Source organism: Lytechinus variegatus, chromosome 7 (genome assembly GCF_018143015.1).
Source record: "Lytechinus variegatus isolate NC3 chromosome 7, Lvar_3.0, whole genome shotgun sequence".
In the NCBI taxonomy this organism is placed as follows: Eukaryota; Metazoa; Echinodermata; class Echinoidea; order Temnopleuroida; family Toxopneustidae; genus Lytechinus; species Lytechinus variegatus.
The window spans coordinates 42,262,263-42,289,811 of record NC_054746.1 but is presented as its reverse complement, the minus strand read 5'-3'; the positions used below and the strand labels follow the sequence as shown (position 1 = coordinate 42,289,811).

The 27,549-nt window shown below is 36.2% G+C and overlaps 3 protein-coding genes across 3 annotated transcripts; all 3 read left to right on the top strand.

Moving 5' to 3' along the window:
* The first annotated feature begins 14 nt into the window (after positions 1 to 14).
* On the top strand, positions 15 to 10,545 carry LOC121419351 (extracellular serine proteinase-like). Its single transcript, XM_041613775.1, has 7 exons — positions 15 to 766; positions 1,625 to 1,790; positions 2,544 to 2,650; positions 3,380 to 3,521; positions 4,135 to 4,319; positions 4,780 to 4,951; positions 9,289 to 10,545. Exons 2-7 carry the CDS (start codon positions 1,634 to 1,636, stop codon positions 9,522 to 9,524), a joined length of 999 nt encoding a protein of 332 aa, XP_041469709.1. The 5' UTR covers positions 15 to 766; positions 1,625 to 1,633; the 3' UTR covers positions 9,525 to 10,545.
* A 10,127-nt stretch (positions 10,546 to 20,672) lies between these two features.
* LOC121419350 (late histone H2B.L3-like) lies at positions 20,673 to 21,370 on the top strand. The gene has a single exon (XM_041613774.1). It carries the CDS (start codon positions 20,705 to 20,707, stop codon positions 21,074 to 21,076), a length of 372 nt encoding a protein of 123 aa, XP_041469708.1. The 5' UTR covers positions 20,673 to 20,704; the 3' UTR covers positions 21,077 to 21,370.
* Positions 21,371 to 23,007: 1,637 nt separating this feature from the next.
* Positions 23,008 to 25,717, top strand: LOC121419349 (late histone H2A.2.2). The gene has a single exon (XM_041613773.1). It carries the CDS (start codon positions 23,384 to 23,386, stop codon positions 23,756 to 23,758), a length of 375 nt encoding a protein of 124 aa, XP_041469707.1. The 5' UTR covers positions 23,008 to 23,383; the 3' UTR covers positions 23,759 to 25,717.
* Positions 25,718 to 27,549: the final 1,832 nt, after the last annotated feature.

Here is a 27,549-nt window from a genome sequence, read left to right as displayed (position 1 = left end):
AATTATGCGATTCATTGTGCTAAACTGCTAATCCGGTATGTCCCAACAAGAGAAAAGGGTAGATCCAAACAACGATTATAACCACAATTACATATTCTGATGATCCACGTAATAGTGAAAGGTTCGGTTTGAAAAGATTTCGGTGGGTATTTCGGGGGGGGGGGGATATATTTCCAGGGGTATATTCTCTCATTATTTTATTCCCAATCCTCTTTTTTATCATTATGTAAAACATAATATTTTTTTTAATTATTGGTGAAATATAATTAGGGTTTAAAAATCTCGGCCCACTTTGTTGCAACACTGGGAAAGTTTGATTTTATATAAAAATGTATCTTAAAAATACCATGCTACAGTGTGTAACTTATAATCATTATGGCAGCGTTTTTTTTTATGAAAGAACTTTGACAAATTTTGGGAATAGAAGGGTGTAGTCATAAGCACAGAAACTGAGGAAACACAGAATATTTTAGAACAGCATACCTTAAATATTCTTAGCTAATATAGGCCTATTTATTTGTTTGTTATGTTTTGTCATTGAAAAAAGTACACTCAACTCCTTATTTCTCTTTTCTATATATGTTCTCACGTTTTTGTAAACTCTGCCGTAATTCATGTTTGTTTCTATTCATAGGCTGACCATGATGTTGATAATTGGGTGGAGACCTTTCATTCGCATGTCCGTGAATCTTCATTCAATGGGAAAATAACAACAAAGAATGATCGAATTCTTACAGCAGAACTCGATCCAGAAGCTCTTTCGCATGTAAGGAACAATTTAAACTATTTTTTTTCATAGTTAATCGAGAGAACCGAAATACTTCATTTAGAAATTTGCAATCTTCTAGGTGAGTAGGTTTAGGCCTATAGCAAAGTCCCTTGGTTCCATCTTGTTACATTATAGTTGACTGTATTATATTTGATTGCTTGGCCATTCGCAGATTTTTTTTTGCTGGGGAGGGGCAGCACGTGCAAACTTTTTCGAAAAAAAATCGAAAGTCTTTAAAATTTCCAGGGGGGGGGTGCTACTACTACCCCCCTCCCGCTATATACGGTTATGAATGATTGCTGCACCTAACGATCAATACAACTCGACGGCCTAGATCAACCCCCTGTACTCAGCAATCATGTACTGTTTACTTACTTTTGTTGCTATACGCCTATGAATAATTATGACACTAAAATTATCAGTAATAGTTAATAAATCATATGAAAAAATAAATAATTAAATCATTTCTAAAGTGATCCATTAGATCATACAATACAAACCACAGAGGTAGAATAACTGTAAAAGTTACAATAAATATGTGAATAGTAATTCCGGGCGAAACTATAATATCATATTGAAAAGTAACATTTATGAATGTTTAATAAAACAAGGAGCTCAGCTCATACTAGACAATAGACATGCCATGAAATCTTAATTTGTGCCATTTTTGGTTTTGGGAAAGAGAATTAAGATCACTCGGGATTTTCGGGAAAGTTAGAAATAACTACTTTTTGACACATTGTTGTAAGCCCTTGAAATGTTCACATCGATTTAGAAAGGTATTATAATGGGAGTATAATGTATTTTCTTTACTGTTTGAACACACTTGATTTTTGTTTACATAATATGAAAAAGGTACGTGAGATGGAAGGTGTACAATACGTGGAGGAAGATGGCGTTGTGTCTCTGTCGGATGTTTTAATCTATAAAGAAGAAATATATGAGGATGCCATTGAAAACTGGGGACTAGATCGAATAGACCAAGAAAAGCTACCCCTAGATGATCGCTTTGAGATATCAGGTGAGAGAAGCCTATAGGAGAATTATGTGTCATCACCATTATCACCATTATTATCATTATTATTATTATAATTATTATAGCTATTTTGATTTTTTGAAATTCTGTGCTTCCAATAGTGCATTCTCTCATTTTGTGCTCGATAAGTTCGCCGAACATGAGCGAGATTTGGAGAAAAAAATTTGAGGTTAGTCTCTACGGTTCGGCAGATTAAAAAAAACATATGTTTTTATTTCCGAACGGTTCTGGTATCACTCGAACAATGGTCGCCCACAAGTTTGGTGAATTTCCGAAGCATACATTTTCTAAAACACAATTTGCATGACAATGCCTAAAAATAAAATGAGTTTCGAATTTTTCGCAAAAACGTTCACATACATGAATGTTGAGATCAAGCTATCAAGGACACAACAACGAAAGATATATCATCACAGATCCCCTCAACCTCTTCCTCATTTACATATCAGGGCGGATTCAAAGGGGGGGGTCACCAAAATATTGTAGGTCATTTAGTCAACATAAAATTTGAAAAGAACTCGGAAGAAAAAAGGTCCTCACGTAAAAAAGGGGGCACATTAATTTGGGTAAGAACGGCATATCTACACTAACATTTTTGTATTATGGCTCTCAAATGGCGGGGAAGCACGGGCAGGATGTAACCCCCCCCCGTGGATCCGCCACTGATTAAGATTTTAGATCATTATGTCCATTTGACCATTCCCATCCATTGTTCCAATACCGAATCTCTTCTTACAGGTACTGGAGAAGGAACACATGTTTATATTCTAGATTCTGGTATCCGAGCTACACATGAAGATATTAGAGGAAGAGCTGATGCTCCTTTTGATGCTTACGGTGGAAATGTAAGATTTACATACATCATACGCACCATTCTTCTTTATTCCATTTTCTTTCTTAATTTTGCCCCTTATTTTTTCCCTTCCTATAATGTAATCATAGGGGAGACCGCACTTCATTTTGTTTCCTAAAGTAGCCTAAAGCATATAACCGGGTGGCAGGTGAGCGACGAGAATTAACAAAAGAGTGGTCTTTTGCACTGCGGGGGGGGGGGTAAGGACAATAAGCCAAGAACCTCCCCATCCCCATGAACTTGCACACCTATATTTTACGTCTGAAATTCCAAATAATCTGTACCAAATGATGGATAGAATTAACTTGGTCACCTTGCTCATTCAATACAGCCCCTATTGGAAATCCTTATAGTACAGCCATGATGCAAAAAAACCCTGTTATACTATTGAGAACACAATTCTGCAAGTTTTGATATTCATTTTCTCTCTTTTAGTAAGTTTTTATTGTTCCAAATGGAAAGTAATTCTTTTCCTCCTGTTATTGTTTTGATAAGGACAATTACATTGAAAAAAAAAAGTAATGATGATTGACAGATGTAAGGTTGTGGACACCCTAATATTGTTTTTTTTTTATTTTTTTGTTGTTGACTTGATCTCTGAATAACAATATTGAGAGTCAATGTTATTATTATGATAAGACAAACACAGAATATAAAGATCAATAGATTTTTTGGTGCAATTTTTGTTTGTAGTTTCAAATTGTTCTTTGCTAACGGACAGGGATCTGATATTGATGGACATGGTACACATTGTGCTGGAGTCATAGCAGGTACCAAGTACGGTGTAGCAAAACGAGCTTTTGTACATGGTATTAGGGTTATCAAAGAAAATCGAAAAGGATCCGTCTCTGCAGTTATTACTGGTAAGTAATGTGCAATATTTTGGTAATGCATGATCAGTGGTGGATCCAGGGGGGGGGGCATTTTCCGGCCCTTGCCCCCCCCCTTTTTTGAGAGAGAGAGTCATGGTCGATATTTTATATGTCACTGTCAAGTTGGCGTTTAAACGCAAGTGTGCCAACAAACTATGTCGTTTGTACACAAATAAGGACTTTTCTTTTTGCTTTTCGAATTGTTCTTTACATTATACAACTTTTTCGGGTCAAATTTTCCTTGTGAATATGTGCACCCCTCCTGTAACTGTATAACTCCCCAAAAAAATCAATAGAAAGAAAATAGATAGGTAGATAGATAGATAGATAGGTAGGTAGATTGAAATAAGAAATTAATTAAAGAATAAAGAAGTAGATTATAGAAGGTTCTAATAAACAAAAACAATATTTTGGCCAAAAGCAATATTAGCTGTCATATTTAATGTAAAAAGGCATTTTTCTGTCTTGACGCGTGCCCTATTGCCTACAACAACCGCAAAGGTCCTATTTAGATTTTTAGGGGAAATGATCGGTTCCAATTTCCTTCAAATTATAAGTTGTATATTTCGGATGGATCAAATTCTTATATTTTCCATGTCAATAGCAATGAACTGGGTGGCAAAGAATGGATCTCGTCCTTGTATAGCATCAATGTCGTTCAGTGGAAAAGGTTCTAAATCACTGGACACCATGGCTAAAGCCCTCTACGACAGCGGATGTGTATTGTCTGTGGCAGCAAGCAATGAGAATAATGATTCGTGTGCTAAGTCCCCTGCTAGAATAGATGAAGTAAGTATACTTAAGAATAAATGAGGTACATCATTAATTCCCAACCTTGAATGATAGAGGGTTTATGTTTAATATATCAACAGCGTTTCTGAAAAGCAGTAGTAGGCCTATACTGTCGAGCGGGAGATGAAAGTTTAAAATAATTTATATATAGTCTCTCTATAATCATGGACCTATTACGGATGCTATAATGGACAAATCTATGACAGCCTAGTTTTGTTTACCTGCATGTCTTGCTGAATGTGCATGAATTCTGACAAGTTTTTGAGGGTTCAGAATATTGTAAGGTTCCCGGTAAGGCCACCAAAGGCTAGAAATATGCATCATGATCAATGAAGCATTCAGAAGATATTCTAACTTTGACTTATCAGGGAAGTTCCCTGGACTGAAATTATCATGATAATTTCCTAATATTTTTTTTAGAATACCATTATTTCTTATACATTCTATTGATCTTCAGGTGATCACTGTCGGGGCAACAGATATGGATGACCATCGAAGTTTCTTCTCTGATTTCGGACATTGTGTTGATATATTCGCACCTGGTCGAGATATACTTAGTCTTGATTACCATGCCGATGACAGTGTTAAGAGCATGAGCGGCACGTCAATGGCCACGCCCTTTGTAACAGGTATTATATTGGTCGATACTCTTTTTGAAAAAAAAAGTTTCAAAACGGGGCCAGGTTCATCTAAAAAAAAAAATGATATATAGGGTTAATACTAATAATAATGATTTATATAGGGTTAATACTACTACTACTAATGATAATAAAAGTCATAGGGCGCTGTATATGGATGATCCATTGATAAAGAAAAACTACGCTAATCCTAAGAAAAGAATGGTCTGAAGCAGAGAATTTGAATATTACTGAAGAGAGAGCCAGTGGCGGATCCAGTCCCCTTCACTTTTTAGCGCCTTAAGAAATAGTTTACAGGGTAATTTGCCGTGCAGTATGACATTGAAGACATTTTCTGATCATTCATTATTTCATTCGCTTTTTTTTCTCTTGACATAAACTGTCATTAATTTTTAAAAAAGCTCCCTTTTTGTTGACAAACCTGGATCCACCGAGCATTTTGTATATGGATAGCTTGTTACAGCAAATACGATAACAATATCAGGTTTTCGTGCGAGGGAATTTGAGGAAAAATATGAGCGGAGCACTGGCGGATCCGGGGGAGGGGCATAGCCGGCCCGTGCCCAACCCCTTTCGAGAAGCACAATGAAAATTTGTAATGTAAAAATGCCGTTTTTAAAGTGAAGACCTTATTTTGCTTGTCAATTTTATTTCGTGGACGAAATAATTTTTGGTTGAAAACCTTTTTTTTTCGTTAGTTTGTCATGATTTCCCTCGGGAAAATGTGCTCCCCCTTTTTGGAAAACCTTCAGTTCCGCTCCTGGTGCGAATGTATATGGTCGCGGAGGGGTGGGGGGGACTTCAGCCCCTTTTTTCCCAAAACCGTGTACAAAAACGTAAAATTGACCATCTGATTGTGATATTTTGCATGGTCAGCCCCCCCCCTTCAAAACCATTCCGCAGTCAGAAGAGGAAGAACGAAGGGAGATTATGTCTTGTATATATTCGGGTGCCATATTGATTATTACTGAATAATTTTGTACCGGAAGCCAGTGAGGAGATCGAAAAAATAAGTTTAGATTATAAGTGGGAAAATGATTGCGGAGGAATATAATTTCATATTTCATACAATACATAAAATGGGGGGGGGGGGGCAAAACAAAGAAGTGAGAGATGATATCAACTAATCGCACAACAAAACATTTAATGTCATATTATTATTCCTTTTAAGGCGCGGTTCTGGACTTTCTGGACTGGTATTTTTTTGGGGGGGTGGGGTTCTTTAGCTTGAAAATTTTTCGACGTTGGTTTATTCTAATGCAATGAAAATGGCCCATTGTGGGTAGCCTTATACTGATCATACCCCTTTACCCATATAAAAATATTTATAATATCATGCGAGGGAGCGTATAGCGTCAGAGCGAAAAAAAAAATCACAAATGCTTGAGAATTCTTCATCTAACATGCTTCGGGGCCTGATGGGTGTATGTAGATGAGGGCATGCACTGAGTGGGTAGGACTGGTGATCAGACAAAGGGTTTGTGTTAGTCTGCTATGCAGACTCTGAATGGCTCGTGAGGTGGGATCTGCTACTGGTTTGCGAAGCAGCGTAGCGAGCCATTCCACTTCTGCAGCCTCAGTAGACCTAGTCTGCTATGCAGACTCGTTGAATCAGCTAAGGTACACACACTGCAGATGTGGGTCTACATTTGTAGACTAGGTTTGTGTTGCTACTCTCTCCTGGCTTTTATTCTAAAAATTTAGAGAATTTAAAAGTAAAAAGTTTGGTTTGAAGTCAATAGACATTTCATGAATAAAAAGAAGACTAACCTCGTGATATTTTCTTTACATAATAATTATGTCTGATACTTACAACACATTAACTATTAACATTGATTCAATTTCTTTAAAGAGGGTAGATGCTGCGATTTTTTTGTCGGAATTTATATTGAAAGCAATTTGAAATGAGATACTCAGATAAACCATGTTATTGGTAAAGTATCCATATATATTGGTATCTTATTCAAACTCAAATACTATCTTTCGAATCGTGCTTTATTTTCATTACATATAACATTCTTGTATTGCCGTATTTAATACTGTGTAAGTGATTGAGGGTAATTGTGCCAAGTTAAAAATAAATACCTTAATTAAGTTACAGAAAAAAAATCTTTCCGAATATGCATGAACAGCCATAAACTTGCCCAGCCCTTTCTGCTCCTCTCTTCATATATCAGATCTAAAGTCTTTAAAAAAAGGTTTGAAATCTGACTTTGATCGATAATCCCTCATCGGTTTTAGTTAATATCAATGTGTAATTAATATTAATGAATACAATTTTCTTTAAAGTGATACCCTACAGGATATGATTATGGTTCACATGGAGACGCAGTGCCTTGAAATGTGGGGCGAGGTCAAAATTCGAAAGTTGCAAAATGACACAATATTGAAAGTTACTGGGGTTTTTTCAGTGGTGATGAGTGAGTTTCACAGCGGTTTCTGTTAAATGTTTTCATGCACCTTAACATCACCATTAACATGGAATGAAACACACCTCACCACGAGCAAAAACATAACAAACAAACAAACAAACAAACATGCATGGGTATTTCAATCCACGACTCACAGCACCATCACTACAGAAGCAGGGGCTTGCCTTGATTTGAATGGATTTTCATCTCTTTTGACATAGACAAACGAATCATGTTCTGTATTGACCCATCATGACTATTTCTGCTCGTTTTGCAGCTTTTCAATTCAGACCTCATTCAACACTTTTGAATCCTGCTCTTTTTGTTTTTTTGGTATGATCAAAACAAGCATGGTATCATTTTAAAGAGAATTAAATTATCTTTTGAATGATATCAAAAATGCATTGTATAAAATTGGGAGTTAGGATAAATTAATGGTCAAACTCAGATTTCCAAACCTTTTTTTACTTGTTTTGCAGCTTTTCAATTCAGACATCATCCAACACTTTTGAATCCTGCTCTTTTTCTGGTAGCTTGATCATAACAAACATTGTATCATTTTAAAGAGAATTAAATGATCTTTCGATTGCTGTAAAATATGCATTGCGTAAAATTGTGAGTTGGGATAAAAATTAATGGCCAAACACAGATTTCCAAACTTTTTTGAGGGGTTTATATCTTATCACACAGTAGGGTACTTGTATTTTCATTATCTCCTTCCGTACAACACGTAACCTTTGTTTTCTACAAATCTCAATATTCACAATGACAATACGAGAAATCGCTGGAAAGTTCTATTTACGTATGAAGAAAAATCTCCACGATGTACTGTACCAATAATTTGGAATTCGTTACCAAATCATTTTATTCTTTGTAATAACAAAAACATTTAAGAAACATCTAAAAATATTATTTTTGTCAAAATACTGACTCACATATAGTACCGCACATTTACTGTAATATTACCAGATCCCCCTTCCATTTTCAATGTTTCTCTGACAAACATTTCTTTAGCTTGTTATGTTTTATATACTTTTTAAAAATTATTCTTTGTTTTTCAGTACCGGTAATTCATTGTCTATATAAATTGATACGTCATTGCATTGCGTATGCGTATATATATAAGGGAATTCATTTTACGCCGAAAATTTGGGGGTATTGACTTTACCCCCTGTCGGCGTCGTGTGAAGGTGGGTTTTGAACAATGACAAGCCGCATTGCCTCTGCTGGATATTGCTTTAATACAGTATACGTATGGGAGAAAGTATACAATTATTGTGTGAAATTGTGCATGTACAACAGCAACTATATTATTAAAATATTTTGTGAAAGAAATGGATGAAGAGAACAATGGTAGACGTATATAGCTTTTAGTTCCCCAGAGCTATCTGCCCTTTGGAAAAATTGGTGACAAAGGAAATTATAATTGGTACATTATATAGTGTCGAAAATCTGTCTATCTGACGGTCAATCGGATCGGGGTCGCCCTAGCCACTTACCCATCTCTGTGGTCTAGTGGTTAAGGCACCGGCGTTCAAAGCTAGAGGCCCGGTTTCGATTCCCGGCAGAGACGTCTTTCGGCATCACAAATTCCAAAGCCCCCCCCCCCCAAAAAAAACCCTGAATCCTCGGCTTGTCCAATTTGATAAAACTTTCAGCGTTTTCGTCTGGTTTTACACAATCTGTCCAAACCTTGTTATTCTCTGGCTTTAATGTCATCAAACACTGCAGACCGGGAACCAATCACGTCAACCACTCTACTTATTTTGCGTTGCTCTTTCGCTTTGTATTAGTATTGATCATTATTTTGAGTGACATTGTAATCATTTGCCCCCTCTATAACATGATATAAATCAATCATACCAGAATAAGTTTTTGGGCCCGATAATCATTAAATTCCTATTGATTTTTATTCAGGTGCAGCCGCCGTCCTCAGCGGGAGAGGCTACAAACACGACGAAATCAAAGCAAAATTGATGGAACTATCATCCAAAGGTGTAGTCAAATCCAGAGGCAAAGATTCTCCAAATAAACTACTTCATCTTGATATTGTCGACAGTCTCCATAATAATTACGTTAATAGCTATATGTTACATGAAGATGAAGATATGAAATCTTTTATCGAATCATTTAAGTTCACTGAAAATCACTAACTAGAAAAAAACAACAACATATGAATCCTCACATCAAAAGGAGATATCACATTCCATGTAATTTTATTGATAATATTGATTGATATTGATTAATTGAGGCGAGTCATTCTATAGCCTCTGTGTACTAGTAAAACAAATACACCAGCTTATTCCCTTTAATAGTTTTTGTCTTTTAATTTCATTCTCCTTTCCAATATAATTAATTTCAACTTCAATTCAGTTACAGGAGGTGACCTTAGTACAGCTATCACCACCAAAAATCATTTATAATATCTAGAAAAATAATGACGATACAATACTTTTCCTGTGATATATTTCCAATAATTATCCATTTTTCTTTAGAATTTTACTTCAACAAACTCTCGATACGGAGAAAACTTGAATTCTGATTTTAAGATCTGAATAATGAAATAGAATATCAACTTATATTTATATAATTTTATCTTAAATATAATAGGGTGCCCTTTGTAAATGATAAAAGTATACAAAATCCATACGTATATGTATTGGAAATACAATAAGCATGCAAATTTTGGAGTATAGTTGAAACGCATGCAAGTACCATTGACAGTTTGATATAGTAATTTGAGCTTCTTTTTTTTTAACTAGAGAGGGTGGTTGGAATTTAGTGAAGGGTAAAAATATTGATGAATGAGCATTTATAATATTCGGTATTGCAGTTTGAGACATCAACTGACGTAGGCTGGTGATAATCTTGTATATACTTTGTCTTTTTCGGGAACGAATTTAAAGTTATAAAGAAATTAGAAGATAAATTATTTAGACTCTTAAATATAAATTTCATCTAAAATACATTACTGTTATTAACAATTTCGACTGAATCAATCCGTATGTATTCCTTAGGAATGAAGAATGATAAATTTGCAAGAAAAATAAAATATTTTAATCCCTCAATATTTGTCTGATAGCTGGTACTTACAGCTTACTTTATATAGTTAAATTATTTTGTTGTGTTAACCCTAAAAAGACTGGGCTATTTTGGAGGCTAGAAAAACTGGGGGGGGGGCCTTTTTGGCCCCCCTAAGATCTCGGCCGTTGGTCGTCCGATCGCAACCAAATTTGGCACACACATCCTTTGTCATGTCCTCTAAAAGAAAACATAGTCAAAATACTGATATTCATTGTATTTTTTTAATATATGCATAATTAATTATGCGAATATGCAAATTTTTATCAAAAAATTGAATTTTTCATACTTTGGTACCTATTGCGGTCCATAAATTCCCGTTTCAAGGTTTTCAGCTGTAAGAAGAGGTTGTTTATCATGGAATTGTGTTATTTCGTGCTTGAATTATTAGATATGCTTATGCAAATTAGTAATTACTAAATATGCAAATAAGTACTCTGCACGCGTTATGTAAAGAAATACAACATTTGGCATGTTTTATTGCATTACATTCTCTTGCAATGAGCCAAAGCAATCTTGGAAGATAAACAAGTGATGTGTTACATGTACACTAGCTGGTGAAAACAAAGCATAAGAGATATCACATAATTTATGCAAATTATATTCATAATTAATTATGTGAATATGCAAATTTTTATCAAAAAATTGAATTTTTCATATTTTGATATTTATTGCGGTCCATAAATTCCTGTTTCAAGGTTTTCAGCTGTAAGAAGAGGTTGTTTATCATGGAATTGTGTTGTTTCATGCTTGAATTATTAGATATGCTTATGCAAATTTAGTAATTACTAAATATGCAAATAAGTACTCCGCATGCGTTATGTAGAGAAATAAAATAATTGGCATGTTTTATTGCATTACTTTTCTTATGTTTTTCTTTGATTTTAATTTCTTATGTATTTCTTTATTTTGCATTTCTTATGTATTTCTTTATTTTTTTATGCAATGTTTTTCATTATTTTCATATCCTAGAACTGCTACTTGAATTTACAAGTGACATAATATAGAAAGAAACAAATAAAAATGTAGTTAGAAAAACAATGTGTATAACATTCATTCAAATACCATACACTTTACACACAAACGAATACAAATTTCAATTTCTTACGTGACATGTGATACGAAAATGTTACGTAACTCCGCAACCGCGGCATGGGGGTATACAAATTTGGTATCAAACGTTGCGCAAATCTCAAGAGAAAAAAGTCAAGAAATGGCGGCGCCAACGCTTCATGCGCAAAACAGTTATCGCGATTTATGTACAGGGGGGGGGGGCCTAAAAGGCCCCCCAGTCTTTTTAGGGTTAAAGGACAAGTTCACCCCAATAAAACGCTGACTTGCATCAAAAGAGAAATATCCAACAAGCATATCACTGGAAATTTCATCAAAATCGGATGTAAAATAAGAAAGTTTTAACATTTTTAAGTTTCACGTAAAGTAATGGTTCGGGCTGGAGAAATTTATAATGGACACACATCATTATTGTATATGTATGAAAAAAAATGAAACAATTATGACTTCCTGTAATAACATAAGAAAAAATGGGGATGGGACATCATCAGCCCACCTATATTCATGACGATATGCATATAACTGTTTTCACAAAATTTTCATCCCGGACCATCCCTTTATTTCACCAAATACCGGTACTTTATGCACATCCCGGTCGGTTTGCGAGGGGGTAAACCGACACATGCTCCAGCGACGATTGCTCCGGTAACAAATGCTCCCCAAAATGCGACATCTGCTCCGCAACATTTGCTCCTCGACATTTGCTCCTCCGACATTTGCTCCGCCGACATTTGCTCCGCCGATATTTGCTCCGCCGACTGTTGCTCCGCCGACAGTTGCTCCACCGACTGTTGCTCCGCCGACTGTTGCTCCGCCGACAGTTGCTCCGCCGACAATTACTCCGCCGACAGTTACTCCGCCGACAGTTGCTCCACCGACAATTGCTCCACATTTAGCGACAAATGCTCCGGCGACAAATGCTACCCGAACGACACATGCTCCGGCGACAATTGCTCCGCCAATATTTGCTCCGCATGTAGGGACAGTTGCTCCGCCGAATTTTTTGCTCCGCATGTAGGGACAAATGCTCCGCTGATAATAGCTCCGCCGAATAATTGTTTTTTTGTGTCAAACTAACAACGCTTCTTCTCCAAAGCTGTATGGTCATCATTATTCTAGATATTTTTAACATTCCTTATTGAATTGCTCAGCGGAAAGAAATAGTTTGGCTCAAATTAAATTTCCCATCAGCGCTTTTATCTCGATTATTTCTCCCTTTCTTTCCTTGAAAACCACCTCCCCCGTCCCTCTCTCCTGTTTTTTTTTATTTTTTTCTTTCTCTTTCTCTGCATTCCTAGTAACTTCTGTTCCTATTTCTTTTACAACCTCTCCCTTCTCCTATCTCTTTCTTCTCGCTCTAATGCTATTTTGGTCTGTTTTCACTGTTTATTCTTCTAACTTTTTCCTACCCCCTCTAATGGAATTGAAACCTAATAAAGTTTTACAATCTTGTTAGAAAGGTGTTTCCTGTCACTTTCACTCCATTTTCTTTTATTATTTTTTCCCTTCAGTTACGTGCAGTGTGAAAGCAACTCTCCTCTTAAAGGACATGTCCACCACAAGAAAAAATTGATTTGAATAAAAAGTGAAAAATCAAACAAGCATAACACTGAAAATTTCATCGAAATCGGATGTAAAATAAAAAAGTTATGATATTTTAAAGTTTCGCTTAATTTCACAAAATAGTTATATGCACATACTGGTAGGTATGCAAATGAGAGAACTGATGACATCACTCACTCACTATTTCTTTTGTATTTTATTATAAGAAATATACAATATTCAAATTTTCTCCTCATTTTCCTGTAAGAAAAAGGTTTATTTGTCCATGAACATGTGGAATTATCGTTGTTTAACATTTCTTTGAAGGGGTAGTCCTAATAGTCACTTCTTTGCTTTATTGTCATAAATCAACACAGATATATGATATCATAATCCTTATTTGAATAATGAAATCGCGAGTGCGAACAATTTTTATTTTATTTTATGTGTTTTGTACTAAAATTTGATCATTCTGGACAATGTTATCATGAAAAGATGTGTATGCAACTGGATAAAAACTACGAATGCGAAGCGCGAGCAAAAATTGTTAATACACGCTTTGAACTTATCAAAAAGGTACCTATTAAGGTTTGCCTGCAGTTAGCCATGAAGGAGTTACATATTTTAACGATCAAATAATGTGAGCTCGAAGCACGTGCTGAATTTTTTTGACATTTCTAAAAAATGGAAATTCTTAGCACTTTTTGTGATTTCAACAGGATAGGTATACAACTAAACAATTGATGAAAAATTTCGAGATTGAGCCCTAAAACGAGATACTCTATTCACGTTTTGTAAATTATGTATAAAGGATGAGTAATTGGGGATCTTCCTAACACTAATAATGCGAGCGCAAAGCGCGAGCAAAATTTTTTGATATACGTTTTGAACTGGTCGTAAAGGTCCTGTTAAGGACTGCTTGCAGTTAGCCATGAAGACTCTATATATTTCAGCAATCAAATAATGCGAGCGCGAAGAGCTTTGTATGAAAATTGGGTGGTGAATATGGATCGTACTTAAAAAAAAACAGCTAATATTTTTCATTATTATTACTTTAGGTTTTGACAAGGGACCGGGACATCATTAGGACAAGTCATCACATGATCTTCCTATTCCTCTTGCTAAGTGCGAGATGAAACAAAAGGGACAATTTAATTATAAAATTATTTATCTTAGTTATTAAGCTAATATGCCTAAGTAGGGCACGAAATCATGGCCTTACAACTGGACTTTTTAAGAACTTTGGTAATTATGAATAAGATGCATGAGTATACACATTTTTAACAATTAATGCAAGCGCAAATCGCGAGCCGAAACTTTTGATAGACTGTCAACGAAATGTGGATTTTAAGAAGTTTGTTGTATAATCAATATTGAGACATACATTACTTGCCAATCAAAATGCGAGCGTGCAACGCTAGCTGATACGTTTTGACAATCAGATCTGCAAAGGGATATTTTGAAAACTTTATGGAATACACGAAATAATAAAGGTAACTGATAAGTTAACATTTGCAAGCGTGCAGCACGAGCAGAAAATATTAATGTTCAGATCGTAAAACTAACATTTTTAAAACAATCAATTTGTAAATCAAACAAAATAATGAAAGTTCGATTGACTTCAAAACTTGATATATAAGCTCCATATTGAACAAGATAATTATGTAAATCAACACAGCCAATGCGAGCACGAAGTACGAGCAAAAAATTTATATAGTGAAATATGAAAGATTCTTTTTATTTTACAAGTCTTTCACTTGTCTTTCTCTTCTTTTTTCTCTTTTCCCTGTTTTTTCCCCTTACCCCCCTTTTTTTTTGCTCCGCTAATAGGGGGACCCGGGCCCCTCCCCCTGGTTCCGCCTAGTCTGCTGGGCAAACCCTTCACTCGAAATAAGGGTCTGAATGTGCAGCCTACTCATGCCTTGTGTACTGAAGGCTCTCTCGCTTCCTGTATTGGAACAGCAAGTTTTCTATGTGCTAGTCTTTGCGTGGAGGCACACTTGTTGATCAAAGTTCCAATGAGGGTCTGTGCCTGCAGACTAGGTTCCGCCTATGATATAAAGTGGCCAGTGGCGTACCTTGGATTTTCCACAGCCCCCCCCCGTAGGTACGCTAGTGAAAGTGGCACAACAACTTGAATGGTAAAACAAAACAATACAAAAAAGTATGTAACGCAAAAGGATGTAACAAATATTTTCGTCAGAGCAATTAAGTGTCTTGTCTTCCTTTAGGCCTTGTAACTTACGGTAGAACAATCGTGAGCAGGGCAATTGTTATTCGAGGAGTATTTGTCGCAGGTATTTTACTCAGGTCTTATCTTTATGTACTTTAAAGTAACATGCCGAGAAACTGTCGATGGAGCAATTATTGGCGGAGCATTTGTCCCTACATGCGGAGCAAATGTCGGTGGAGCATTTGTCCCTACATGCGGAGCAAATGTCGGTGGAGCAACTGTCCCTACATGCGGAGCAAATATTGGCGGAGCAATTGTCGCCGGAGCATGTGTCGTTCGGGTAGCATTTGTCGCTAAATGTGGAGCAATTGTCGGTGGAGCAACTGTCTGCGGAGTAACTGTCGGCGGAGCAACTGTCGACGGAGCAAATATCGGCGGAGCAAATGTCGGCGGAGCAAATGTCGAGGAGCAAATGCCGGCGGAGAAAATGTCGCATTTTGGGAATTTGTCATCGGAGCAATCGTCGCCGGAGCATGTGTCATGGATTCTGCGAGGGAACTGATGTCATCACTCACTCACTATTTCTTGTATTTTTATTTTGATGTATTATGAAAGTTTTATTTCTTCCTGAATATGTGGAAGTACCCGCCTGATTATTCGGTTACACTTCATATTTCCGAAGCTTCGTAATTCCGAAGGTTCTTTATTCCGAAGGTTCGTAATTCCGAAACACGTAAATTGCCTATACCTCGATGTTCGTTAATCCGAAAACGAAAAAGGGTTCGTTAATCCGAACATTTGTGGCGTAATTCCGACGATTCGTTATTCCGAAGGTTCGATAATCCGAAAACGAAATAAGGTTCGTTGTTCCGAAGGTTCGTTAATCCGAAAACGAAATAAGGTTCGTTGTTCCGAAGGTTCGTTAATCCGAAAACGAAATAAGGTTCGTTGTTCCGAAGGTTCGTCAATCCGAAAACGAAAAAAGGTTCGTTATTCCGAAGGTTCGTTGATCCGAAAACGAAATAAGGTTCGTTTTTCCGAAGGTTCGTTAATCCGAAATCGTAATAAGGTTCGTTAATCCGAAAACAAAATAAGGTTCGTTTTTCCGAAGGTTCGTTAATCCGAAAACGAAATAAGGTTCGTTAATCCGAAAACAAAATAAGGTTCGTTAATCCGAAAACAAAATAAGGTTCGTTAATCCGAAAAATGAAAACCGGGAAAGCAGAGGCAGAGGCAAGGGGAGGGGGGCGGGGGACACTGTTGCCGTTCAATTATCATATGAGGATGGGAAGGCAAGGGCGGCCGAACGAATTTTCGTTGGGGGTAAAGCCAAAAAATGAAACTCATACGTCAAAATTGGGACTGTGGTGATATTTTCACCTTAAGATTATCATCTGCTTGAAGTCATTGTCTGTTTTAATAGTGATTAAGTAGAGAATAACTTTTTTTGAAGTGACTTCTTATTATGGCAAAATGTATATTTAGGCTTTATTTTTCGGGAGAGAGTATAATGAGCGAGCGGCTTGGTAAAACAAATTCAAAGGTGAAGTTGTATAACGTTTTTTGTGGTCAGTTATTCTTAAAATGGCATTATTGCGAGGTGTTGCGAGCGTGAATCACAAGCTAAACTTTAGGTTATTTCAATAAAAAATGATAATTAGTTTTTAAAAATCCGAGCAGATTTCTGCTGTCATTAAAAAGATGTGCATCTAACTAAAGAATTAACACGAGTGCAAAACGCGAGCTTAAACATACTGACCAGAAAAGGAACCTGTTAAAGAAAGCATTTAGTAACCTCTTTAGGATGCATATTTCACCAATCGAATGAGAGTGCGAAGCGCAAGCTGAAATTTTTCAATATTCCAGCCTTAAAACTTAACTTGTATACTTTAAAAAGAGTATTTTATTTCGAAAAAACATGAAAAACGGCATATTTATTTTTGAAAAAGGAACTTTCCCATTTTGGAAAATATTAATTCCCCTGTTTTTTATTCCATTTTTGATGCCCCCTGCCTCCATTCCGGCGGATCCAACTTTCGTCAAATAGAGGGGGGGGGGTTAGCCATATTTTCCTTGATCGGCAGTTTAAAGTTGATTTTTGTTTGTTTCTTTGAAAGGGTAGTCCTAGCAGTCAATAATTAGCTTTATCCTTATAAAATAAAGTAAATATGTAATAACATGATAAACCCTTTTTAAATAATGCGAGCGCGAGCTATATTTTTGTGATGGGCAATATGTTTGTGATCTTCAAAGCGAGATGCCTATGTAACTAAATTTAGATAATAACTGCTAGCAAGAAGCGCGAACAGAATTTTTAAATATATAAGCTCTGATCTGATCTAAATGGGACATTTTAAGAACTTTTTGCAGTTAGCCATGAAGACGATGCGTGTTTTAGCCAATGGCGGCGGAACGTATTTTTTTCGGGGGGGGCAAAGTAAAAAAAGGGGCCAATAGGGGCAATTTGGTGCAAACAGATATTTTCACCATTAGATTATCATCTGTGTAAAGAGGTTGTGTGTTTTTGTAGTAACTAAATTGAGCACAATTTTTAAATGATCACTAAACATGCTAAAGTTATATATTTACGTTTCGTTTCTGCGAGCGTAGAGAGCAAGCGGTTTGGGGGAAAAGTCAAATCTGAAGATGTAAAATTCACCTTTTTGGTCAATACTGTGAAAAGGGCATCCTTGTGAGATGTTGCGAGCGAATCGTGCTCAGACTTTTGGAAATTTCATGTGGGCCTAGAATGATGATATTGATATAGATATCATTTACCCAGGGAAGCCACTTCAGTTCTGAAAACTATTCTTCGCTGCTATAATTTTTTTTTTCAAGAATGCTATAGAATGTCCAGTTTTCAGGTTGGAAAATCGGAAAAATTTGGCTCACGTTTCTCGCTCGCATCAAGTATTGTTTATTGAGGAACTCATTCTATTCCTGGTTACAAAAAGAAGTATGAAATATGTCCAGTTTTCAGGTTGGAATATCACAAATTTTAAGCTTGCGGTTCGCGCTCTCAGATTCTATTCATGAGTCACTAAATGCAGTCCTTAAAAGATTACTTTCTGAAGCCTGTTGCATAAAACTTTTTACCTGAGAAAACTCTGGTAAAAACTGAAAACTAAGGTTAGTCTGATTTCCGCCAATTACTTTAGCACAGGGCAAAAACTCCTGTAAAAACAACCTGAGTTTTCTCAGGTAAAAAGTTTCATGCAACGGGCCCCAGGTCAGTATACATGTATAAACAAATTACAACTCGCCCTCGCATTAATTCTTTAGAAAGATACACATCTTTCTCACGATTACAAAAAATGCTCCGAATGCTCACTTCACGTCTTGTTACGTGAAATGTCTACTAGTTTCAGCTTGCGATTCGCGCTTTGAACATCTCACAAGGATCATTATTAGTATTATTTTTATCTTTATTACCAGCAGAAGCTGTTATTAAAAATGACATCCCTCCAATACAAATCCTATTATCTAGAGGTTGCTCGCACGCTTCCAACACACTTGATCCCCTGCATCTTTAATTAAACCATTTGCTTATAGGCAGCAATTGCTCAGATAAAATCGAAATTAGCCTATGCTTGATCAGGGCGCCATTCTTAATGAAATACATGCTTTGTCTCCAACACACATCATGGATCGTTATTACTATCATTGCATAATATCTTGTTATCTTGTAATGACAACATCGTTTTTGTTACCAAAATGAATTATTTTCATTTTCGGAAATACGAACCTCATTTAATTTTCGGATTAACGAACCTTATTTCGTTTTCGGATTAACGAACCTTATTTCGTTTTCGGATTAACGAACCTTCGGAATTACGAACCTTATTTCGTTTTCGGATTAACGAACCTTCGGAATTACGAACCTTATTTTGTTTTCGGATTAACGAACCTTCGGAATTACGAACCTTATTTTGTTTTCGGATTAACGAACCTTCGGAATTACGAACCTTATTTCGTTTTCGGATTAACGAACCTTCGGAATTACAAACCTTATTTCGTTTTCGGATTGACGAACCTTCGGAATTACGAACCTTCGGAATTGCGAACCTTCGGAAATACGAACCTTCGGAATAACCGAACCTTCGGAATTACGAAGCTTCGGAATTACGAATGTATGCGGATTAGGTATTCAACACTTTAATGGTTCAGTCAAGTTGGTCCTAATTACCGTCAAATCTGTAAAAGTTAAAATATTGTACGATTCAAACGATAAAAAACAAAAGAAATAGTGAGTGAGGGACATCATCGAGTCTCTCATTTGCATGTGACTAAATTGCATTTAAATTGTGCATAACTATTTTGAGAAAAATAAGCAAACTTTTACAATATCATAATTTTCTTATTTTACATTCGATGTCAATTTCAGCATCATGCTTGTCTAATTTTTCTCTATTGATTTAAATCAACATATTTTCTGAGGTAGTCTTTACCTTTAACTATCATCGAAGCATGTCAAGGCGATAAAGGAATTTTGTTCACAAGAAAAAAAAACACACACACACACATTATTTACTGCCATCTTAGTATAGGCTGGTATAGGCCTACTAAATAAAATGCGAAAGATGTCCTCTTGAAATTTAAATGTACCCCCATGTACCTATAATTTTACACGGAATTTGACTAAGGGACACACCATGAGATACCCACGGGGGGGGGGGGGGCTGGAATTTGGGTTGATGCAAAAAAAATATATTTCTTTGAGTAAGGTTTTTTTTTCCATTGAGACAAGTATTTTTTTTGGGGGGGGTGACCCTTTCGGGTGATTTTTCAGTGGACCAAGTTTTTTTTTCCTCTGATGGTGAGTCATGTTCCCGGGTCATGTTTTCGTTTTTGTGCTCATAATTATAGCGTGGTAGGGTCCATGATTATAGTATGTCAAGTTTTCTTTGGGGGAAAATTTCCAGCCCCCCCCCCTGGACATCTATGGTGCGTCCCTGTACTGTACATAGCGGGTTGAGCGATAGGTTGGGATTACAATGGAAAATGTAATTACAAAATATCACCCTAATTATGACTTTTCAAGTTTTATTTGAGTTGGTTTATCACTCTGAGAACAAAGGATTTTAGTTTTAGAAAACATCACGTAAAGAAACCTCTGAACTCTTGCGAGAAAACTAGACAAAGCTCTCTTTTTTTATACAAGTAAACGGCAATTAGGCTTGGGCAGTTTTTACCATTCAGCAAGACTGTGTGTGGGTGTTTCGAACTGGAAAAGCCGGTAGTAAGCTTCTCCCGAGAAAATGGAACAAATATCGAACACAAACTAAATGACCAATGCCTGACCAGTTCATCCCCGCTTTCCCGGCAGACCCTTATTTGCATATCGAGCGGCCTTTCGGTACATTTGCATTGCACGCTTGACTACCGGTCGCCTGGCGAGGTAGGGATTGGTATAAATAGCGATCAGATCGCGGTGACACTTCACAGTTGATCACATCGACAATCATCATGCCTGCTAAAGCACAAACCGCTGGAAAGAAGGGATCCAAGAAGGCTAAGGCCCCCAGGCCTAGCGGAGACAAGAAGAGGAGAAGGCGCCGAAAGGAAAGCTACGGAATCTACATCTACAAGGTTCTGAAGCAGGTCCATCCCGACACTGGTATCTCAAGCCGTGCTATGTCCATCATGAACAGCTTCGTCAACGATGTCTTCGAACGTATTGCCGGTGAGGCTTCCCGTCTTGCCCAGTACAACAAGAAGTCTACCATCAGCAGCCGTGAGGTCCAGACCGCTGTCCGTCTCCTCCTCCCCGGTGAATTGGCCAAGCACGCCGTCTCTGAGGGCACCAAGGCCGTCACCAAATACACCACCTCCAAGTAAATTGGTCTTTACCATTTTACGATAAACGGCTCTTTTCAGAGCCACCAAATATCCAAGAAAGATACAATGGTTCCTTATCTCGTAGCTATATATGCATTTCTTTAGAATTAGAAAAAATGGACTTGCTCATTGCTCAGTATTTTTACACATTTTCTTATTCTCATTCTTAAATCTTTCAACTCGCCTCGGCCCTCTTTTTTTTTTTTGGGGGGGGGGGGCAGTCGAATTCCGCAATCCCATTATTTGGCATGCTGGCTGCAACGAAGGGGTTGATCTGGCCCGAAGAGTCATTTTTTTTCCAAAAGCAAAAGCCTGGGTCTGTATTTCGATAACATGGGGATCGCACTAAAATGATTCCACAAATTCGATGGATAGTGTTGCAGCATGGGGAAATCACAATGCTCTCTGATGGGGAAACGCTCACTATATACCACCATGCTACCACCATTAATTTTGTGGTAGGGTCCGGCTATCACTGAGCATGCGGATATAAGCCCCACTGACGGCCCACTCAATCTGAAGTGGAATTAATCGAGAAAAATAAAATTATACAATGAAACGATAAGAACCCACCCCCAACAAAAAAAATACTAAAGCTATAGAAGAATAATTTGTATTTGGTTATCACGAGTTTCTTATAAATCACACATTTTTTGTTTTCTTTGATTTCTTTATTACCGTAGTAAAGAAATCAAAGAAAACAAAAAAAAATTGAGCTTTATACACCTAGCATAGCTGAGGGATGAAATTCACATGCAATTTTGCATATCAAGACAAGTATGAACAAAAATACTAAACAATACATCCTACATAAGTCACTATCGTGGCGGGGAGCTGTTTTCCATTCAAATGGCAATTCAAACGGACGAAAGTGTAAATCTAAGTTTAATAAAATTATATATTAATGTATTTAGAAAGAAAGATTTTACCATAATATATATTCTTGAAAACTCAATAAAAAGTATTAAGGGTACTCACCATCGAGGCAATAAGAGGAAACAATGCAAAACATACATGTACATTTTACTTTTTTTGTTTCTTGGTTTAGTTTTTGAGAATTGATTAATCAGAATTCAGAACTATATTTTGGGCAACAACGATATCAAAATCGTAACAGAAAATTCAAACCATAATGTACTTGAAATTGGAGACTGTAAATTTTGTTAAACGATTATTCCATATCAATGCACTATTTTAACTCGTCTTTCAAAATAATTTTTCTTTTTTTTTACATAAGAATACATTGCTGTACAACTTGGCACTATATCTCTGGAAGAAAAAATGCGGCATATAAGATTCTACAGAAATTCAATAAGCAGAAAAAGGGAAGAAAATGGCAAGATGACGAAAAAACAAGAAAAAAATGTAAAGATTTGAATAAACCCTAAAATTGTTAACTAAAATTGACCAACAATGAAAAAAATAATAATAATGAGTGACGTTGTTCACTCGAATTGTTCTACCATCATCATTGTCTTGTGCAGAATGAATGAACATGACTAAAATTAATATTCGAATCATCCCAATCATCATGTTAAAAAAAATGAATTATGGAAATTGCATTACTATACATGAAATATGGGGAAGCTGCTAGCATAAGAAGCGTGTACATGTATGTACAAACTTCAATTGAAAATTCAAAATTTTCTATTCAGGATTAATATCAAACCTTCACAAATATTCTTCATATTGTTCTGCTAAAACCAATAAGGTGAACTTCCTTTCGCATTTCCGGTAAGAAGATTTAGATGAAAAAAAACCTTGCCTATTTCGTATATAATTATAGACAAAACGTCTAATCCAGTTAATACACCATGCAGGTAACTATAAAGATGTAAATTTAGTAATTGACTTTAATCAATTATTATTAACAAAAACAATTAAAAAACGGGGAAATTTGATAACAATTTGATAAATATTTATGTAATCAAACTAGATGCCACAGGCCATGGACATTCTGTGTTCAGACAACATATTTATTTAAAAATGTTTATGAACGTGTTTATAGTGAGACATTTCCCTTGTACTGATATATGCACGGTCTTGACACAAAGCCAGACCACCGGACAACCAGGAAATAAAATTGGCGCTAAATGCAAATAAGGCGGCCAACCAACCGTAACGGGGGCAAATGGTATGGCTATACGCTTATTGGTATATAGAAACACTCGGCGTCTATTGGTGTATCCTATTCATATCGATTGGTGTACGTGTCCAGCGGATTCGTCAAGGGGGTATAAATAGCTAGCCGCGACTTTTGGGAATCATTCGTTTCATTTCGCAACGACTACATCAAACGAACTCATCATGTCTGGACGTGGTAAAGGAGCAAAGGCAAAGAGCAAGGCCAAGAGCCGATCAACCCGTGCAGGGCTTCAGTTCCCTGTCGGTCGTGTACACCGTTTCCTCCGCAAGGGAAACTATGCCAACCGTGTTGGTGCTGGAGCTCCAGTCTACCTGGCTGCCGTTCTCGAGTACCTGACCGCTGAAATCCTCGAGCTCGCCGGCAACGCCGCCCGCGACAACAAGAAGAGCAGGATCATCCCCCGTCACCTTCAGCTCGCCGTCCGTAACGACGAGGAACTCAACAAGCTTCTTGGAGGAGTTACCATCGCACAGGGTGGTGTTCTCCCCAACATCCAGGCTGTCCTTCTCCCCAAGAAGACCGGCAAGTCTGCTTAAGAAGGAATTCTTCCGTCTTCATGCAAACGGCTCTTTTCAGAGCCACCAACTATCCAAGAAAGAATCAAATATTTTATCTCGATATTATTTAAATTTTAGCGCGGTAATTTCGATAATTCGTAATTCATATTAAACCAAGCAAATAGCCTACGTCATTTAAGTGTACTATCTTATTCTTGGCCTTTACTATATGAAGTCTCTACATCGTGATATTGAATGGTAATATAATAACTTTTTTAATTTGTATTTGATTTTACCGCCTGCATTTCCTCAAAAGGGAAGTATCCTGGGCATAATTATAAAGAGTAAAAATAGTAATAATGAATTTGTACAGTAGCAGTAAGAATATTAGTAATGATATACTGGGTTAAGTGAATAAAACACCCACTTGCCTTACATAAACTGCTAAGCCTAATGAAAGAAATATACAAAAATATACACCCTGGAAGTATTTTCTAAAAAAATAAAACTTCAGTTTCTAAAAGAGTTGCACTTACTACTTTTTTCAAAACATCTTTTCCAACGAATTAAAATGAGAATTATTTGGTAAACACTTCTTTTAGTACAGATTAAATATTAGTTTAATTGTAAAGATGTTAGTTTTACACAACTCAAGTAGCGCTATGACTTCATTAACGTCTGGAATTCTGGATTCATTCATTGTGCACATATACCTCACCGATATTTGAGATCAAATGTTACATATCACGATATCAAATTATTCTTTTATATGGTTTTGTGTTCATGATATAAGGACTTTCATGAAATTGTAATTTTTGTCATTATTTTTTTTTTTACTTTGTATATTACAAACAAGTAATAAAAAACAAACCCACAAAATAAAAAGCCAGTTAGGCCTATGGTGATCTTGTAAGATATGGAATGGTATCCCGTTTATTGCACAGGGTTTCATATCTGCTCTCCACATACATGACATACACTGCACTGCAATTTCAATACTTGATGATACTACACAAGTCCGCCAATAAGCTCCTTGGTAAATCATTATCACAAATCATAGAATACCATTGCTTTTCTTGAGATAGCAGTCAAAGTTGGTTCAATCAATATGTGTATGCCTATCACATGATGAAAAATAAATTTGATACAAGTGCAACTAATAGTATGATAGATGTATAAAAGAAAAATAAGTGAAACAAGAGCATTTCACAGATTGTTGACATACCATCCTTTTTCATTTCTTGGGAAGCAAGAATCTTTATTTTTGTTTTCATTTCTTAGGAAGCATGACCCCCCCACCCCCGAGCAATCAGGTAAAGAGCTGAGGTTGCTGAGAAATCTTTACAAATCTTATACTGCTCACGTTTTCACATTGCAGCACTTGGAGTAATACAGTGCATTAAAATTTCCTGAATCATATAAAGTTGCAAACATGGGAAATTTGTTGTTCATCAAACAATACGAAGCATCTATATTTTCCAAAACAAATAACCTGCTTATATTTTGCTTCAGTGGTCTTTCTGCCCTTGCTCTCTATAGAACAGGTAGTAGTTCTTACTTCTTAGGTTTACTTCTTACAGTCTGTTTGACAACCTTACAGCACTGACTTCCCATATATCAAACATACATATATTTTAGTATATTTACTGTATATTAGCGTAGATGATTAATACATGCCTTTGGGATATTAATAGATAAAGGCTTTCCCTTACATATTGTACAACTGGAATAAAACTAAATTCTTTGTAAAAGTCTACAACAAAAATATTTTCTATTCAATTACTAAATTAAAAATCACAATAAAAGACTGGACAGAATACATAATGAATTCCACAGCCATGGTCCTTGACACAAAATTCAATACATTCTAGATAAAATGCAATCTGTCTTGCAAGTAATCACATTCACAGTTTTTGAAAACAAATACTTATTATGTTTTCCCTTTAATGAGGCACAATAATTAGTGATGCTATTTCCCCAAGCATCTTTGTAATATAATTAAAACTTGTAATATGAAATGAAAAATCATTAACACTCCTCCACAGATATATCATGCCTAAATAATAATGAAGTCAATTAACAGAATACACTTAGCTACTTTTAAAGGGTATGTAAGTGCATACTATTGCCATTTGAGCTGCATATACAATACAATACATGCAAACACACACTGAATATTTATTTTTCCACATGTTCACTTTCATATAAACAAGCATATCACTTTAACCCTCTTTCATACATTCCATACTTAATTAAATCTCTTTTTTTTTGGTATTCTCTCATCACTTCTCTTTCCAGGGAGGGGGGGGGGGGCCACTAACGAGTAGACACCATGTGTGACCATGGGGTTTTGAAAAGAACCCTAAACAAGTATTTTCCATAATCTGAAAATGCACCCCTTAACAAGTATTGGAAACAAAACAGTGGAGCGTTGTGGCCCATTGGATTAGTCTTCGCACTTTGAAACAGAGGATCGTGGGTTCGAATCCCAGCCATGGCGTAATTTCCTTCAGCAAGAAATTGATCCACAGTGTGCTGCACTCAACCCAGGTGAGGTAAATGGGTACTGGTAGGAAGTAATTCCTTAAAAAGCTGTTTGCGCTATGAACGCTTAGCCAGGTAATATAGGAGCACCTTGAGCACCTAATAAGGTAGATATGTGCGCAATATAAATACCATATATTATTATTATCACCCTAGACAAGTATTCCCTGAATTGACCCCCTAAAAAAGTTCAACAATATCTTGTTATGTCACTGCCCGTGTCACGGACATGATCATGGACATCATTTTTACCTTTACTTTCATCAGGTTTTGTACAACCAAACACACCTTGCTCAAATTGGACCCTAAACACAGAGTGTTGGGGCAAAAAGTACATCCTTTATAAAGTATTTGTCTTTTTATTGCCTTGCAAATTGGACTGTAAGCACATTGTTTTCCTATTGAAATATATACCCTTTTTCATTATTTTAGTGCTTTTGACACCCTTATTACATAACGTACATAAACGTGCCCCATCTTGAAAAAGAGATCCTTTTCACATGTTTTTTGGGGTCACGCATGGTATCCACTCTTCAATGGAAGTGCCCCCTCCCCCTTCCTGGTATTCTTTATCTCTCTTTCATTTTTCACACATCAATGTAATTAAAAAACACCACCACACACACAGAAATCACAAGCTCTCTCACCCAATCTATCCCTGCAATTTATAAAATGACTGTAAAACTTATCACATTCAAGATTTCCCATGCAAGGCAAAATTGCATATAAGCATACGACCTTCAATCAAGTACTTTTCTTAATTAACATCTTAGCTGCTGGCTAGCTCAAAGCACACTATGCATTTCTATTTAAAATCCAATCACAAAGAAAAACAATAACAGTTCAATTGCATCCACTAAAAAATACAAACCATAAAACTGGGCCAAAAGCAATCAATGACTACCGGTACTTTTTAAAAATACTTTTTACAAGTCAATAACAACCTTCTAACATTGTTCTTTTCATGTACTTAATATGTATATGGCATTTGAATCAATATAAGACATCATTTAATATGATCAGTGATTTTCCTTCCATTTGTATGTTTCTGAGTGTAACAGTGAACCTAATGTTACCAAAAAGGTCCTTTAAACTAATACTATCACTTCAGAAAATAATATAAATACATGAAAATAAGCTACTATACATGTTTGTATTCCCACAATGCAACTGATATTTGAAGGACAGGTCCACCACAACAAAAAGTTTATTTGAATAAAAAGAGAAAAATCCAACAAGCATAACAATGAAAATTTCATCAAAATCGGATCTAAAATAAGAAAGTT

Excerpts from the sequence above, each read along its gene's own strand:
- LOC121419351 (XM_041613775.1), top strand. The coding sequence starts at position 1,634 with ATGGAAGGTGTACAATACGTGGAGGAAGATGGCGTTGTGTCTCTGTCG. Across the intron at positions 1,791-2,543 it reads TGATCGCTTTGAGATATCAG|GTACTGGAGAAGGAACACAT; the intron begins GTGAGAGAAGCC and ends CTCTTCTTACAG. Across the intron at positions 4,952-9,288 it reads GGCCACGCCCTTTGTAACAG|GTGCAGCCGCCGTCCTCAGC; the intron begins GTATTATATTGG and ends ATTTTTATTCAG.
- LOC121419350 (XM_041613774.1), top strand. The coding sequence starts at position 20,705 with ATGCCTGCTAAAGCACAAACCGCTGGAAAGAAGGGATCCAAGAAGGCT.
- LOC121419349 (XM_041613773.1), top strand. The coding sequence starts at position 23,384 with ATGTCTGGACGTGGTAAAGGAGCAAAGGCAAAGAGCAAGGCCAAGAGC.